Source organism: Pantherophis guttatus, chromosome 4 (assembly GCF_059756535.1).
Source record: "Pantherophis guttatus breed Tessera chromosome 4, ASM5975653v1, whole genome shotgun sequence".
Taxonomy (NCBI): Eukaryota; Metazoa; Chordata; class Lepidosauria; order Squamata; family Colubridae; genus Pantherophis; species Pantherophis guttatus.
In genome coordinates this window covers 60,043,422-60,055,879 of record NC_142066.1, presented here as the reverse complement: position 1 = coordinate 60,055,879, position 12,458 = coordinate 60,043,422, and the positions used below count along the sequence as shown (strand labels likewise).

Here is a 12,458-nt window from a genome sequence, read left to right as displayed (position 1 = left end):
TAATTGAACAAATGAATTAAAAACATTATATTTATTTATTTATTGAGAAAAATTATTCAAAGTTACATGCAATGTAAGCTCAGTTAAGAAAATAAGGCACTGCTTGATAGAAAAGAATGATTTAATCTCCAAAATGTGCTGCAAAATGTTTGAGAGAATGAATACAGTTCCTGCCTGCATTACCTTAAATAGATGAATAGCAGCAAAATCTCAAGAAACAGCATAGTTGGGGCGGTCCATTTCCAATTCAATGATGAACCATCACTGGACTGTCTTATTCTAGGGGATATTTTGTTGGTTTCTAGAAATAAATTTTCTAAACCAGAAACACTTTCCAAAGTGTTTGGACACAAGTCCAAAATGTTGAATTGTTTTTGAATTTAGCTGCTACAGTTCATTCCACAGGACTTTTTGGAACTCAAATCTGAATTGTTATAATCCTGCCAATTAATAAGCTTGAAAAATATTTTCTGTATAACTAGTGTATCAAAAGTGAGAAAAAATATTGGAAAAGCTCAAGTTAAACATGAGGAAAATGTGTATTTTGAAGCTTAATATTTGGAAAACTTGAAAACTTGAAAAAAAGTTTTCAACTGTCTGATGTCAGTTTGAAAAATCTTTCTTTTGAGGTAAAGCTTGGTTAAAAAAAGGTAAATTTTGTTTTTGCAGGTTAAGATGAGAAATATCTTATATTGAAGTCATGAAAAATATTAAATAAGGGTGGTTGAAGCCTTACATTACAGATAGTAATGGCTTGTGAATATATTTTCTGTCAGTGTCAAAATATCAATATTGCAGATGACAAATTCAATATCATGATAGTACATGAATAAATATGAGAGCCACAAAAGTCCTATATGTAGCAATTGTTCCATATAGCTATTGATAAGTATGCTCTCCCAATATAATTGAAATCATTGCACGGAATCATGCAGTTTTTGTCTTTTCTCAAATGACACAAATTTCCTTTTGTCTCCTATTAGGCCTCACCTCTTATTAGTCACCATTCATCTGAAGTATTTCCTATATATCAGGCTTCTGATTCCACTGCAGAGGCAATCATGATTGATTTTTCATTATATAATGCAATGACAAATCACAATATTCATAAAAAGCCTCTAGATAGACTGTTACAGTACTAGAAGGGAGGATATAAAGAAAAAAAATGATCAAGAATAATCTAGATCTTTATAAAGAGTTAATTTATTAAAATGTAAATAGTTAAATAAAATTTTTAACAATTGCTATATTTGTTTATCTGTAAGCAAGTACAAGTACCACCATACCTGTAGATTTGAATAGCTCAAAGATCCTAATAACTACTATCTAATTAACTAGTAAGATTCCTTCTACTTATATGAGGAAAAGAAGTGGGGAGAAAGAGAATATGATATATGTACAAGATGGGAATGCAGGGGGGTCTTTATCTTATATGTCTTGAAAAACCAGTTTTAGCAAGAACCAAGACATTTCTGATTTCTCTTATATTATTTGTTGCATTTGGATGGTGCAATTGCTACATATAGGGCTTTTTGGCAGGGGTGAAATGCTCCCAGTTCGGACCGGATCACCCGATCTGGTAGCGATGGCAGCAGGTGGTTCGGAGAACCGGTAGCAAAAATCCCTGCCCCCCCCCATGCCCAGCTGAGCCGCGCGATCATTAGAGGCTTTTTTTTTACTTTTAAAAGCATTTTTTCTACAACCTCTTCGGCTGAAAAAATGCTTTTAAAAGTAAAAAAAAAAAAGCCTCTGATGATCAGGCGGGATCGTCACAGGCTTTTAAAGGCATTTTTTTCCTACAACCTCTTAACGTTGTAGAAAAAAAATGCTTTTAAAAGTTAAAAAAAAAAAGTTGGCTACGCCCACCCAGTCACATTACCCCCCACCACCAAGCCACACCCACAGAACCGGTAGTAACAAATTTTACATTTCATCACTGCTTTTTGGGCTTTCATATTTATTCATATACTGTCATGATTTTGCATTTGGTATCTGCGATATAAATACCCAGTTTCAACTCTTCCATAATATTGATGTTTGATTTTACTTGGTAGAATAAATGCTATATACTGTATATATTTTTGAATTTGTTATATTCATGTTTTGGTAATGGAGATCACAATTAGGTTGGGCAAGAGATTACATGAGATTGAACATTTAATTTTTATTGGAATATAAAGGGTATTCAAGAAAGAATATAGGAATATATAGTTAGTTACTGCATCTTCTACGTTTCTTCTTGGTTGGTTTTTTCACCCACCAGATTCCTAGGTTAATATGGAAATCATTACTATAGAATAGAGACAAGAAGGAGCAATAAATACATTCATACTGTCACAGACCATCTTAAAAAAAGAAAAATCCATAATATTAAAACTTGACAATCATAATCTATCCTCTGCAAAGTCACAAAAACGAAATGTATTTTTTTGTTACTCATTGTCTTTTATTATTTGTTGCAGCAACTTTGACAAGTTATTCTGAAAATGTGGATCGTGCTAAATATGGAGGAGAAAGTAGTAAGGAATTAGGATCTGGAGGAAACCTGAAGCCTTGGCAATCTCAAAAATCCAATATAGACTCCTGTTTATATAGAGTAGATGAAAACATGACAGCTTCTACATACAGTTTGAATAAAATCCCTGACCGGAATCTAGAGACTGTTTTATCTCAGTCAGTACAATCCATTCCACTTTATCTCATGCCACGGCCCAATTCTGTAGCAGGTAAGAATCTTATCCAGCAGGTTATAATTAATTTTCTTTGTAAAATGGTTGGACAGATTATTCAAGTGTTAATATAGGTTTATACTTACATTTTATAAGTTATTCTATCTTATTCTATCATTTTGATTGCTCGATTCTAGATTTTCGTTTGTACTGAAGTTTTGTTTGTCCCTTTTTGAGGTAGATGGGTGGTATAGAAATATGATCAATTAATTAGATAATTAATAAAAGCAAAGCAAAGCAAAAGCTCCGTTGCTGATAATATCAGAACTATTTGGATTAAACACAACGCTTAGCAATCCTGTATTGATATCACAATCCATGAAAGCTTCAAGTGACAGCCATATAAGCCTATAAAGTTTATATTTGTGATAAGAGAAACACTCGTAATTACCTGTTTTAGACTTTAAACTTGGTGATCTTATGAAAAAATTGAAACCAATTATTTCTCTGATAGTTATTCTACTGTCCCAAATCACTTTATTTTTTAAATAATAATTTTATTAATGTTTATAAAGATAAAATATTAATGCAAGCTAACAAAAATTGTAAAAAGGAAAGGAAAAAGGGATAAAGAGAATGAAAAGAAGACAAATATATTTTAAAATCTCCCATCTCCTTCCAGACAAGTATAAAGTATAAAGAATTTCAATAATTTAACCCCTTTTCTTCAGTTATTATTTGGCTAGATTTTAATCCTCTGTTTTTAAATATTTGTCTTTCTGTTTAAGAAAAAATAATCCAGAAATGTAATATCTTTATAGCACTTATAGCAATAGCACTTAGACTTATATACCATTTCATAGTGCTTTTACAGCCCTCTCTAAGCGGGTTTACAGAGTCAGCATATTGCCCCCAACAATCTGGCTGCTCATTTTACCCACCTCGGAAGGATGGAAGGCTGAGTCAACCTTGAGCCTGGTGAGATTTGAACTGCCGAACTGCAGCTAGCAGTCAGCTGAAGTAGCCTGCAGTACTGCATTCTAATCACTGTGCCACCTTTATATTACATTATATATAAGGGAGAATCATTTAAGTTCCACTTAAAGAACCAAAATGAATGAGTATAAATGTTTTAAGGAAAATAAAGTGAGCCTGTAATTTACAAAATTTTACAAATAGGAGTTGCATAATTAGAACTATAATCAAAATAAAGACAATATTTAGTATCAGATTTAAGGGTCTTAATTTATACTTTCTATAATATATTTATGAATATATCTGATTATTTTTTATGGACAGCCACCAGCTCAGCCCACTTGGAAGATCTAGCTTACTTAGATGAACAGAGGCATGCTCCTCTACGAACATCTCTCAGGATGCCTCGTCAAAGTATGGCTGGTACTCGCACACAACAGGATCTAAGAGGTAGAGATCATGTAATTCAGTCTTTTATCAGTTCCTTTACCAATACAGATTTTTTAAAAAAATATTTTGGAAATATGCTCTTTCACTCTGAGTTGTGACAGCAATCTCCTCACCAAACCTAATGTCAGCGTTCCAGAAAAACCCCAACTCCAAGTAAAGACGCGGAAGCAAACATTCTCCAAAGTTCTCTTTACTAGAATAGGCAAACTGGCACATCTGGGAAAACCCGAATCTGAAAAGCCCTTCAGTAAGTCAAAGCTCTCAAAACCATCCCCGTTTCCCCCCAGTTGGTCACATGCTCCAATCAATGTCCGCTCCATCTTGATCCAGTCCCCTGACCACTCCTTTCCCAGATGCTGGCTCGCCCCGACCTTGACCGACAGGAAGAATGCTATTATGTCTACTAACAACCCCTCTTCTTAATCCCCCCCGTCCTACTTTGCCACACATGAAAAGGTGGCAGCATTGGAGTTTCCGGCCTAATATGGCTTCCAAGGCTGACACCTATCTTAATAAATACTGAAAACTGAATTTAGCACCCTTAATATAAAATATAATTACTATTGTTGAGCCACTCTCCACAGGGCATTTGGGGAAGAAATGGAATGTTGAATTACTTCTGAGATGTGTGTGCTATATGAGAAAAACAAGTTATAGCATTTGTTGTTCTTTATGGTGTATGATTTTAAATCCCATTACTATTAGCAAATGGAAAGTGGTTCAGAATTTTCAGATTAGAGTAGCTCAGAAATGTTAGTAAATAAAAACATAATAAACAGTAAGAAGGATACTGAAGAGAAGAAACTGAGAAACTGAGGAAGATGAAATCAAATCCTTCAGATCTGACTCACAGCTCCTATGACTTGGTTTCCAGTTTCCTTTGCTCCTTTCTGGGCTGGATAGGAACAAAAAGAATATAAAACATGTTAGGGTTAGGGCTAGGTCGGGGCAATGGTGGGTTGCCCCCGGTTCGGACCGGTTTGCAAGAACTGATAGTAAAACTGGCGGGAGGCTCCGCCCACCAACCCCAACATTATCAGGGAGCTTCTGCATATGCACGGCCCTGTTGCAAACCAGTAGTAAAGGTAAGTACAACCCACCCCTGGGTTAGGGCAGCAGTCTTTTTCTTTTTAGAGCTACAGCTACTATTTGTTCTGAGGTGAGAGAATATTTCTGTTCTGTAGGGAGATTCCTAAAGGAATTAATCCTTGGTAAACATTTATAGTAGAGTAAGATTATTATGATTCATTGCACAATCAACCAGATGTTCAGACTAGGTTTGGCATTTTATCTACCTATCAAGTCCTTTCCGAGGACATGAGGTAGGCAGATCTGGATGTTTAATGATGTTACAGATATTGCCAGAGGATGTAAAGCTGCCTTTTGCAATTGACTGATGGTGAATTTGTCAATGTCAATGATGTTCAAGTGATGCTCCATTTGGTTTGGGATTGCACACAAGGCCCCTATTACTGTTGGGTACTACTATCTTTGCTTGCTTTTGCCAGAGTCGTTCTATTTCTATGTCTTTGCATTTTGTTATCTTCTCCAGTTCTTTCTCTTCTATTCTGCCGGGTACTGTCATATCCACTATCCAGACATTTTTGTATTTTTGATCAACAATTGTTAAGTCTTGGGTGTTATATGGCAGATGCCTGTCTATTTGAATTCTAAAGTCCCAGAGCAATTTAGCTTCCTAGTTTTCTATGACTTTCTCTATTTTCCGATTCCACCAGTTCTTGGCAAGTGATATTTCTTGCAGATTTTCCAGTGCATTGTTGTTGCTACTTTGTCATGCCATCATTTGTAGTCAGTTTGTGCAATCTTCTTGCAGTAACTTATCAGGTGTTCCACTATTTCTTCAGCTTCTTTGCATACACAGCACTTACTGTCTGTTGTTGTCTTCTCAATTCTGGGTTTGTATGCAATTGTTCTAAAGTCTGATCTTATGCAGCCAGTCTTAGTTCCTTGGTCCCGTTCTTCAACTTTCCTGCTTTTAGCCATTGCCAAGTTTTGTTATTATCTGTTTTCCCTGCTGTTTTTTGAATGTGCTGACCATGGAGTGCTTTGTCTTACCATGCCTCCATTGTATTCTTCATTTGGTCTTTCTTATAGGCCACTTCGTTCAGTAGTCAATAAGCCTTCCTGGTATACTAATTCTCCAACGCGCAGCTTGGAGAATCCAAAGCTTCGGGTAGTTCAGTAGTTGGGTAGCCTACACTGAGTGTGTTCCTTTAAGAGATTTCTCTTCAGACATGCCCACTTGCTCAACAGAGTCCCAGTTTAGTTCACTCAGTTGAGCCTGTGACACTGTCTGAATTTTTCTCCATATTTCTCTACTAAACTGTTCCTGAAGCTTTGGATTCTCTTCATAATTTTCTGCATTTTTGTTGGATTAATTTTCTCTCTTCGATTGGTTGGCCAGGGGTGAGTTTGCCTGCCACCTCAGGCAGGCTGTCTGGGACTTTTTACCTTCTCCGGGGCCCTGGCCACTTATCTGAATCCCCGTTCCACTTTATAGCTGCTGGCGTGTGGGTAGGTTTCCCGGCCTGCCGGTAACACCGCCCCCGTCCCTTGGACTTAATCTCGGACATTAGCGGCTTGAGATCGTTGCCCTGCTCCTAGCGGCACTTTCTCATTAAAATTTGATCTGGTGGCTGGCGCTGGGATCGCTTCTGAACGATCGCGCGCCTGGGAAGCACAGGGACAGCGCCGCAACTTCCCCTTGCCGATACTTCAATCAGCAGCCTCAATTTGAAACCGCAAGCGGCTTTTCACAGCTCCAGTCGTCCCACGCAGTGCTGGAAGTTCTTCTGAGGCTTCAGCTGCTTTTCTCAATCGTTGGCTTCCCTCCTCGTCCTCTCGCTTCTGGGCAGCGGCGCTAGGAGCCTTTGACATTTTCGCGCCCTTTTTCGCCCGCCTCAGCGCTCAGAGCCGCCATTTGTGACAGCTCACGCCAGATTGCCTGTCCCTCCGGCGAGCCTTCTTTAATCCTCCCTACAGCTGGGCACCTCGCCTCCACCATCAGGGGAGGCGATAAGCAAAGGAATCCCTGCCAGAAAAAAATCATCTATTCTTCTGCAGCCCTCCCCTGAAGCCTGGTGCAAGGAAGTCAATGGCTGTTTTTCTCTGCCCAGCAACTGCCTTGCGCATGCGCAGTTGGCTGCTGGAAGCCAAAAGCCTCCTGCTGGCAATTTCTTGTGCTTATGACATTGCCTCTGTGTTATAACTGTTAGAGTTCTTAGTTCTCCCATTGTTCTCTTTGGACTTACCTGCTGTGCTTCCTTTGGTTCTTCTACTGTAATCATCTGTTTATATCTTTAAAAAAAAAAAAAAGAAAAGAAAAGAAAAGAACCTGATTAATTCACATTCAGTTATAAATATTAATTAAAATAAATAAATAAATAAATAAAAAAATAAAAATAAAAATAAAAATAAAAATAATAATATTTACGTCCAACCTTACATCCAGTTGTCCTACATTGGCTCTCATCATGGCGGAACGTGAACTCTCTTCTGAACTGGAAGATCTTCAGAGTTCTCCAGAACGTCGCCCAGAGCAGAAAAGACAGCGTAAGACGTCTCGCAAACGTTCTTCGCACACATCATCTGAGGCCCCATCTTCTAAGAAGTCCAGGTCCACGTCCGCCGCAGTCAAGGACGCTTCCAGGAGGCACAGGGCTCTGGAACGACAATTTGAGAAGGCTCGCAAACAGTCAGATCAAGCTTCTTGCTCTAATTTACCAGTCTCCCTTTCTCCTGTGGCGGAAGTAAGCGATCAGTCCTTCCATCGAGACGATCCAATACCACTGCAGCCTTTGTTTCAACAACCTAGCATGGATTGTTCTTCTGGAGCAATTCCGGCCCATTGCACGGGTCCGGTGGATCTCTCCTGCAACACATTCCATTCTCGTAGGGCCCAGCCGGAGGCAACATTTACCCCCACGGCCGCTGGCTTGCGTGCCACGGGACCGGTCCAACCACCACCTTGCCCTTATGACATTCAGCAAATCATCTTCAAGACGGTATCCCGTACTCTGGCAGCAAACTCTCAACATCCAGGGCAATATGCTACCTGGACTCAACCACGATATCCTCCACCGATGCATCCATCTCGGTCCTCCCAGCAGGCCTCCTGCCAGTATTTCCCCATGACTCAGGGGAGTACTTCACACCCAGACCTTGGACGTGGTGAGGAGTCATCCTCGGAGGAGGACGAGGCAGACCTATTAGATATGGAATTATCCGATGATGCTGACATGCCACCAGAAAAGCCGGCCTTCTCGGGGCTCTTTAGGCCCTCATTATTTAAGTCCCTTCTGCACAAAGCTAAATTGACCACGAAAATGGCAGATCCGACCCCGCAGGTCAATCAACCGGGTCCTTCTCAACAACATGAGGCCCTGTTCACGGCGCCCAAGCCTGAGGCAGACTTCATTCCGTGCCCGCAACTCTTTTCTGAGGTTGTCCAACGTTTCTGGTCCACACCCTCCTCGTTACCTGCTCCATCGGGTCTGGACAAAAAACTTTACTGTTCAGCACCTAGTCTCCAGGATCTCCTTCAGTTGCCAACGGTAGACGCCCCCGTAGCCAATCTGACTGCTTCCTCGGTAATCTCCAACGACGTCGCCGACGGCCTGCACTCAGAGGATCGGAAAGCTGAGTTTACTTTTCGTCGCACACACAACGCAGCCACCTGGGCAGTGAGGGCTGCCACCTCGGCTTCCTTCTTCAGCCGCGCGTCGCTTATCTGGCTCCGCGAACTTCAGGAGCGACTCCCTCCTGACGATGCACGCCTCCGCCAAGATGTCAACAAACTCGTGGCGGCTACTGAATATACGGCAGACGCTTCGCTGAACGCCGCGAAGTTCGCTTCGCGCTCTCTGGTATCTTCAGTTACATCGCGCCGTTTATTATGGCTTAAAAATTGGAGGGCTGATGCAAAGTCCAGATGGCGCCTGGCCTCAACCCCGTACAAGGGTTCTCGCCTCTTTGGCGACGCATTGGACCCCATCCTTGTGGAGGACAAGGATAAACGAAAGGTCATGCCATCCTCTTATAGAAGAGCCGATCGTAAATCCTCGTCTTATTCCACCAGGCAGCCTTTTCGCAACGATGCCGGGCCCTCCGGGTCCTTCTCTTCCAGATCCTACTCTCAAGGATTCGATCGTCCTTTCGATAGGCCTTCCTTCAGAGATCGAGGACGCAAGGCTCCTGCGCCCAAGCGGCCCTTCCGAGGTACAGGCACCCGTGCCTTTAGAAGAGGAAAATGACTACACTCACCTTCCCATTGGCGGCCGTTTGACCCATTTTCTTTCCCAGTGGGAGGTTTCGACAACGGACGCCTGGGTACTCCAAACGATCCGTCTAGGCCTTACCCTGGAATTCCGTTCCCGTCCTCCCTCTCGCTTCATCCAATGCCCTCTCTCGTCCAATGTTGCCAAGCGTCAATTGATGGAGGCAGAGATCCATCACCTGCTCCAAATCCAGGCCGTAGAACCAGTTCCCCTCCAGCATCGTGGGACCGGCTTCTACTCGATTTTCTTCCTGGTCCCCAAGGCGTCGGGTGGCCACAGGGGCATCTTAGACCTAAAGAGGCTGAACGAATTTATCATCTACCATCAGTTCAAGATGGAGTCTCTCCGCTCTATCCTGGCTTCCATTCGACCATCGGACTGGATGACGTCTATCGATTTGAAAGAGGCGTACCTCCACGTGCCCATACGACGGTCCCATCGTCGTTATCTCCGCTTTGCCTACAACAACAGGCATTTCCAGTACAGGGCTATGCCCTTCGGCCTCTCCTCCGCCCCCAGGACCTTTACGAAGCTCCTGGCAGCAGTGGCAGCCCATCTACGTCAACAACCGGTTCGGCTCCACTGCTACTTGGACGATATCCTGGTGCTCTCCCCTTCCCCGACCCGGGCCTCTCGGGACCTAGAGGTGGTGTGTCGCTGTCTTCGTCACCATGGCTTCTCCCTCAACATCCCGAAGAGCCAATTACAGCCCACTACTCGAATTCTTCACCTCGGGACAGTAATAGATTCAGTGAGGGGCCAGGTGTTCCTGTCACCAGACCGGTGCTCCAGTCTCCAGTCATTAACGTCCCAGGTCCTTTCATCTCGGAGGGTGACATTGCTGCTCCTGTCCCGACTTCTCGGCAAAATGATATCCTGCCTGTCCGTCGTCCCCTGGGCGAGGTTTCACTCCCGCCGGCTCCAATGGTTCCTCCTCCCCTTTCAGAGGACCAGAAGAAGCAACTCTTCCGCACAGGTATCCCTCCCGCCAGAGGTCTCAAGGTCTCTCCTCTGGTGGTCTTCCCAGAGTCTTCAGCAGGGCTGCTACTTCCAGAATCTACAGTGCCTGGTAGTGACAACGGACGCCAGCCAGACGGGATGGGGAGGTCATCTTCTTTCTCACGTCACCCAGGGTACGTGGTCAACGGAGGATCGCCGCAAAGGAATCAACTGGCTGGAGCTCCGCGCGATTCGCCTCTCCCTCCAACGTTTCCAGCAGATCGTGTCGGGGCATCATGTCCTGATACGCACGGCCAATGTAACAGCAAAGGCGCACGTGAACCGCCAAGGGGGGACCACTCGGGTCCACTCATGGAGGAAACGACTCTACTTCTGATCTGGGCGGAGACGCATGTCCTGTCTCTGACAGCGGAGCACATCGCCGGAACCACGAACATCAGAGCGGACTGGCTCAGCAGGCAACACCTGGACCACGCAGAGTGGCGCCTACACCCGGATCTGTTCGCCGAAATCGTTCACAGATTCGGCATGCCTCTGGTCGATCTGTTTGCCAGCCGCGACAACACACACCTTCCCCGGTTCTTCACCCGGTATCGGTGTCCCCAGGCGGAAGGTGTCGACGCGCTCGCTTCTCCCTGGCCCAGAGGTCTCCTCTATGCCTTTCCCCCTCTACCTCTCCTTCCTCGTCTAATCCGCAGGATAATACAAGACAGGGCCGATGTCATTCTGGTCGCACCCCATTGGCCAAGGAGGTCCTGGTTTGCGGACTTGATAGACCTGTCAATAGCATGGCCATGGCGGATACCAGAGGACAAGGTTGTCCTCAGCCAGGGGGTCATTCTGCACCCAGATCCCAAATGGTTGCAGTTGACCGCCTGGCGCTTGAGCGGATCTTGCTAAGGAGAATCAACGTGCCTAGCAATGCGATTCCCACTATTCAGGCGTCCAGGCGACCGTCTACGTGCCGCATTTACAATGCAACTTGGACTTCCTTTTGTTCCTGGTGTGCCAAATCCCACCTGGACCCAACGTCCGCGTCCGTTCCTGAAGTGTTGGGATTCCTCCAGGAAGGTCTGGACAAGCACCTCGCGCCTAACACTCTTCGTCGCCAGGTCGCTGCACTGAGTACTGTCCTTTCCGCCTCCGCAACCCTCCCTCTCTCGCAGGATCCGACGATTCGCGACTTTCTTCGAGGAGCAGCCAACCTGCATCCACCAGTTATTCATCGCTACCCGACCTGGGATTTGACCCTGGTCCTTCAGGCCCTCATGCATCCCCCTTTTGAGCCACTCACTTCCATCAGCCTCCACTTTCTGACACTCAAGGTGGCGTTTCTGGTCGCAATTACTTCTGCCCGCCGTATATCCGAATTAGCGGCCTTGTCCGTAAGGAACGACCTCTGTGTCTTCCACACAAATCGTGTGGTACTAAGACTAGACCCTTCATTTCTGCCTAAAGTAAATTCCTCATTCCATCGGGCCCAGGAATTAATCCTACCGGACTTCTGCCCGGAACCTCGACATCCTCGGGAAGCAAACTGGCACTTCCTAGATGTCCGACGGGCTCTACGCAGATATATTAAGCGAACGGAGCATTTCCGAAAATCTGAATCGCTCTTCATTTCCTTTCTGCCGGCCTCCATGGGCCGGAAGGTTTCTTCCACAACAATTGGGAGATGGATTAAATCCTGCATCTCCAAGGCTTATTCGGCTCGTAACAGACCAGTTCCGCAGAGGATCCTTCCACATTCTACCAGGAGCGCAGCCACCACGGCCGCCTGGGCCACCAATGCCTCCATCTCCGACATCTGCAGAGCGGCTACCTGGTCATCCTTCAATCCCTTCATCAGGCACTACAAGGTGGACTCCTTTGCCTCGGCGGACGCATCCTTTGGCCGCCGGGTGCTCCAAGCTGTATGCAACTCTTCAGACGACGTGCAGCAGCCACCTTCCCCCCCTGTCTGAACTTGCTTGGGTAAATCCCGAAGCTTTGGATTCTCCAAACTGCGCGTTGGAGAACGGAAGTTGCTTACCTGAACGTCCCTTCTCGACGCACAGCTGGAGAATCCAACCCACCTGGCTGGGCTGCTGTACATTCTTCCTTACGC

At 44.5% G+C, this 12,458-nt stretch overlaps 1 protein-coding gene across 8 annotated transcripts in view; it reads left to right on the top strand.

Moving 5' to 3' along the window:
• Nucleotides 1-12,458, top strand: part of TANC2 (tetratricopeptide repeat, ankyrin repeat and coiled-coil containing 2) — a 376,797-nt gene that overhangs the window by 271,848 nt on the left and 92,491 nt on the right. For all 8 annotated transcript variants that reach the window (XM_034416164.3, XM_034416167.3, XM_034416168.3 and 5 more), the window contains 2 exons: nucleotides 2,463-2,726; nucleotides 3,969-4,094. In XM_034416164.3, coding sequence (XP_034272055.1) covers nucleotides 2,463-2,726; nucleotides 3,969-4,094 — 390 coding nt within the window. The remainder of the gene's footprint in view (nucleotides 1-2,462; nucleotides 2,727-3,968; nucleotides 4,095-12,458) is intronic.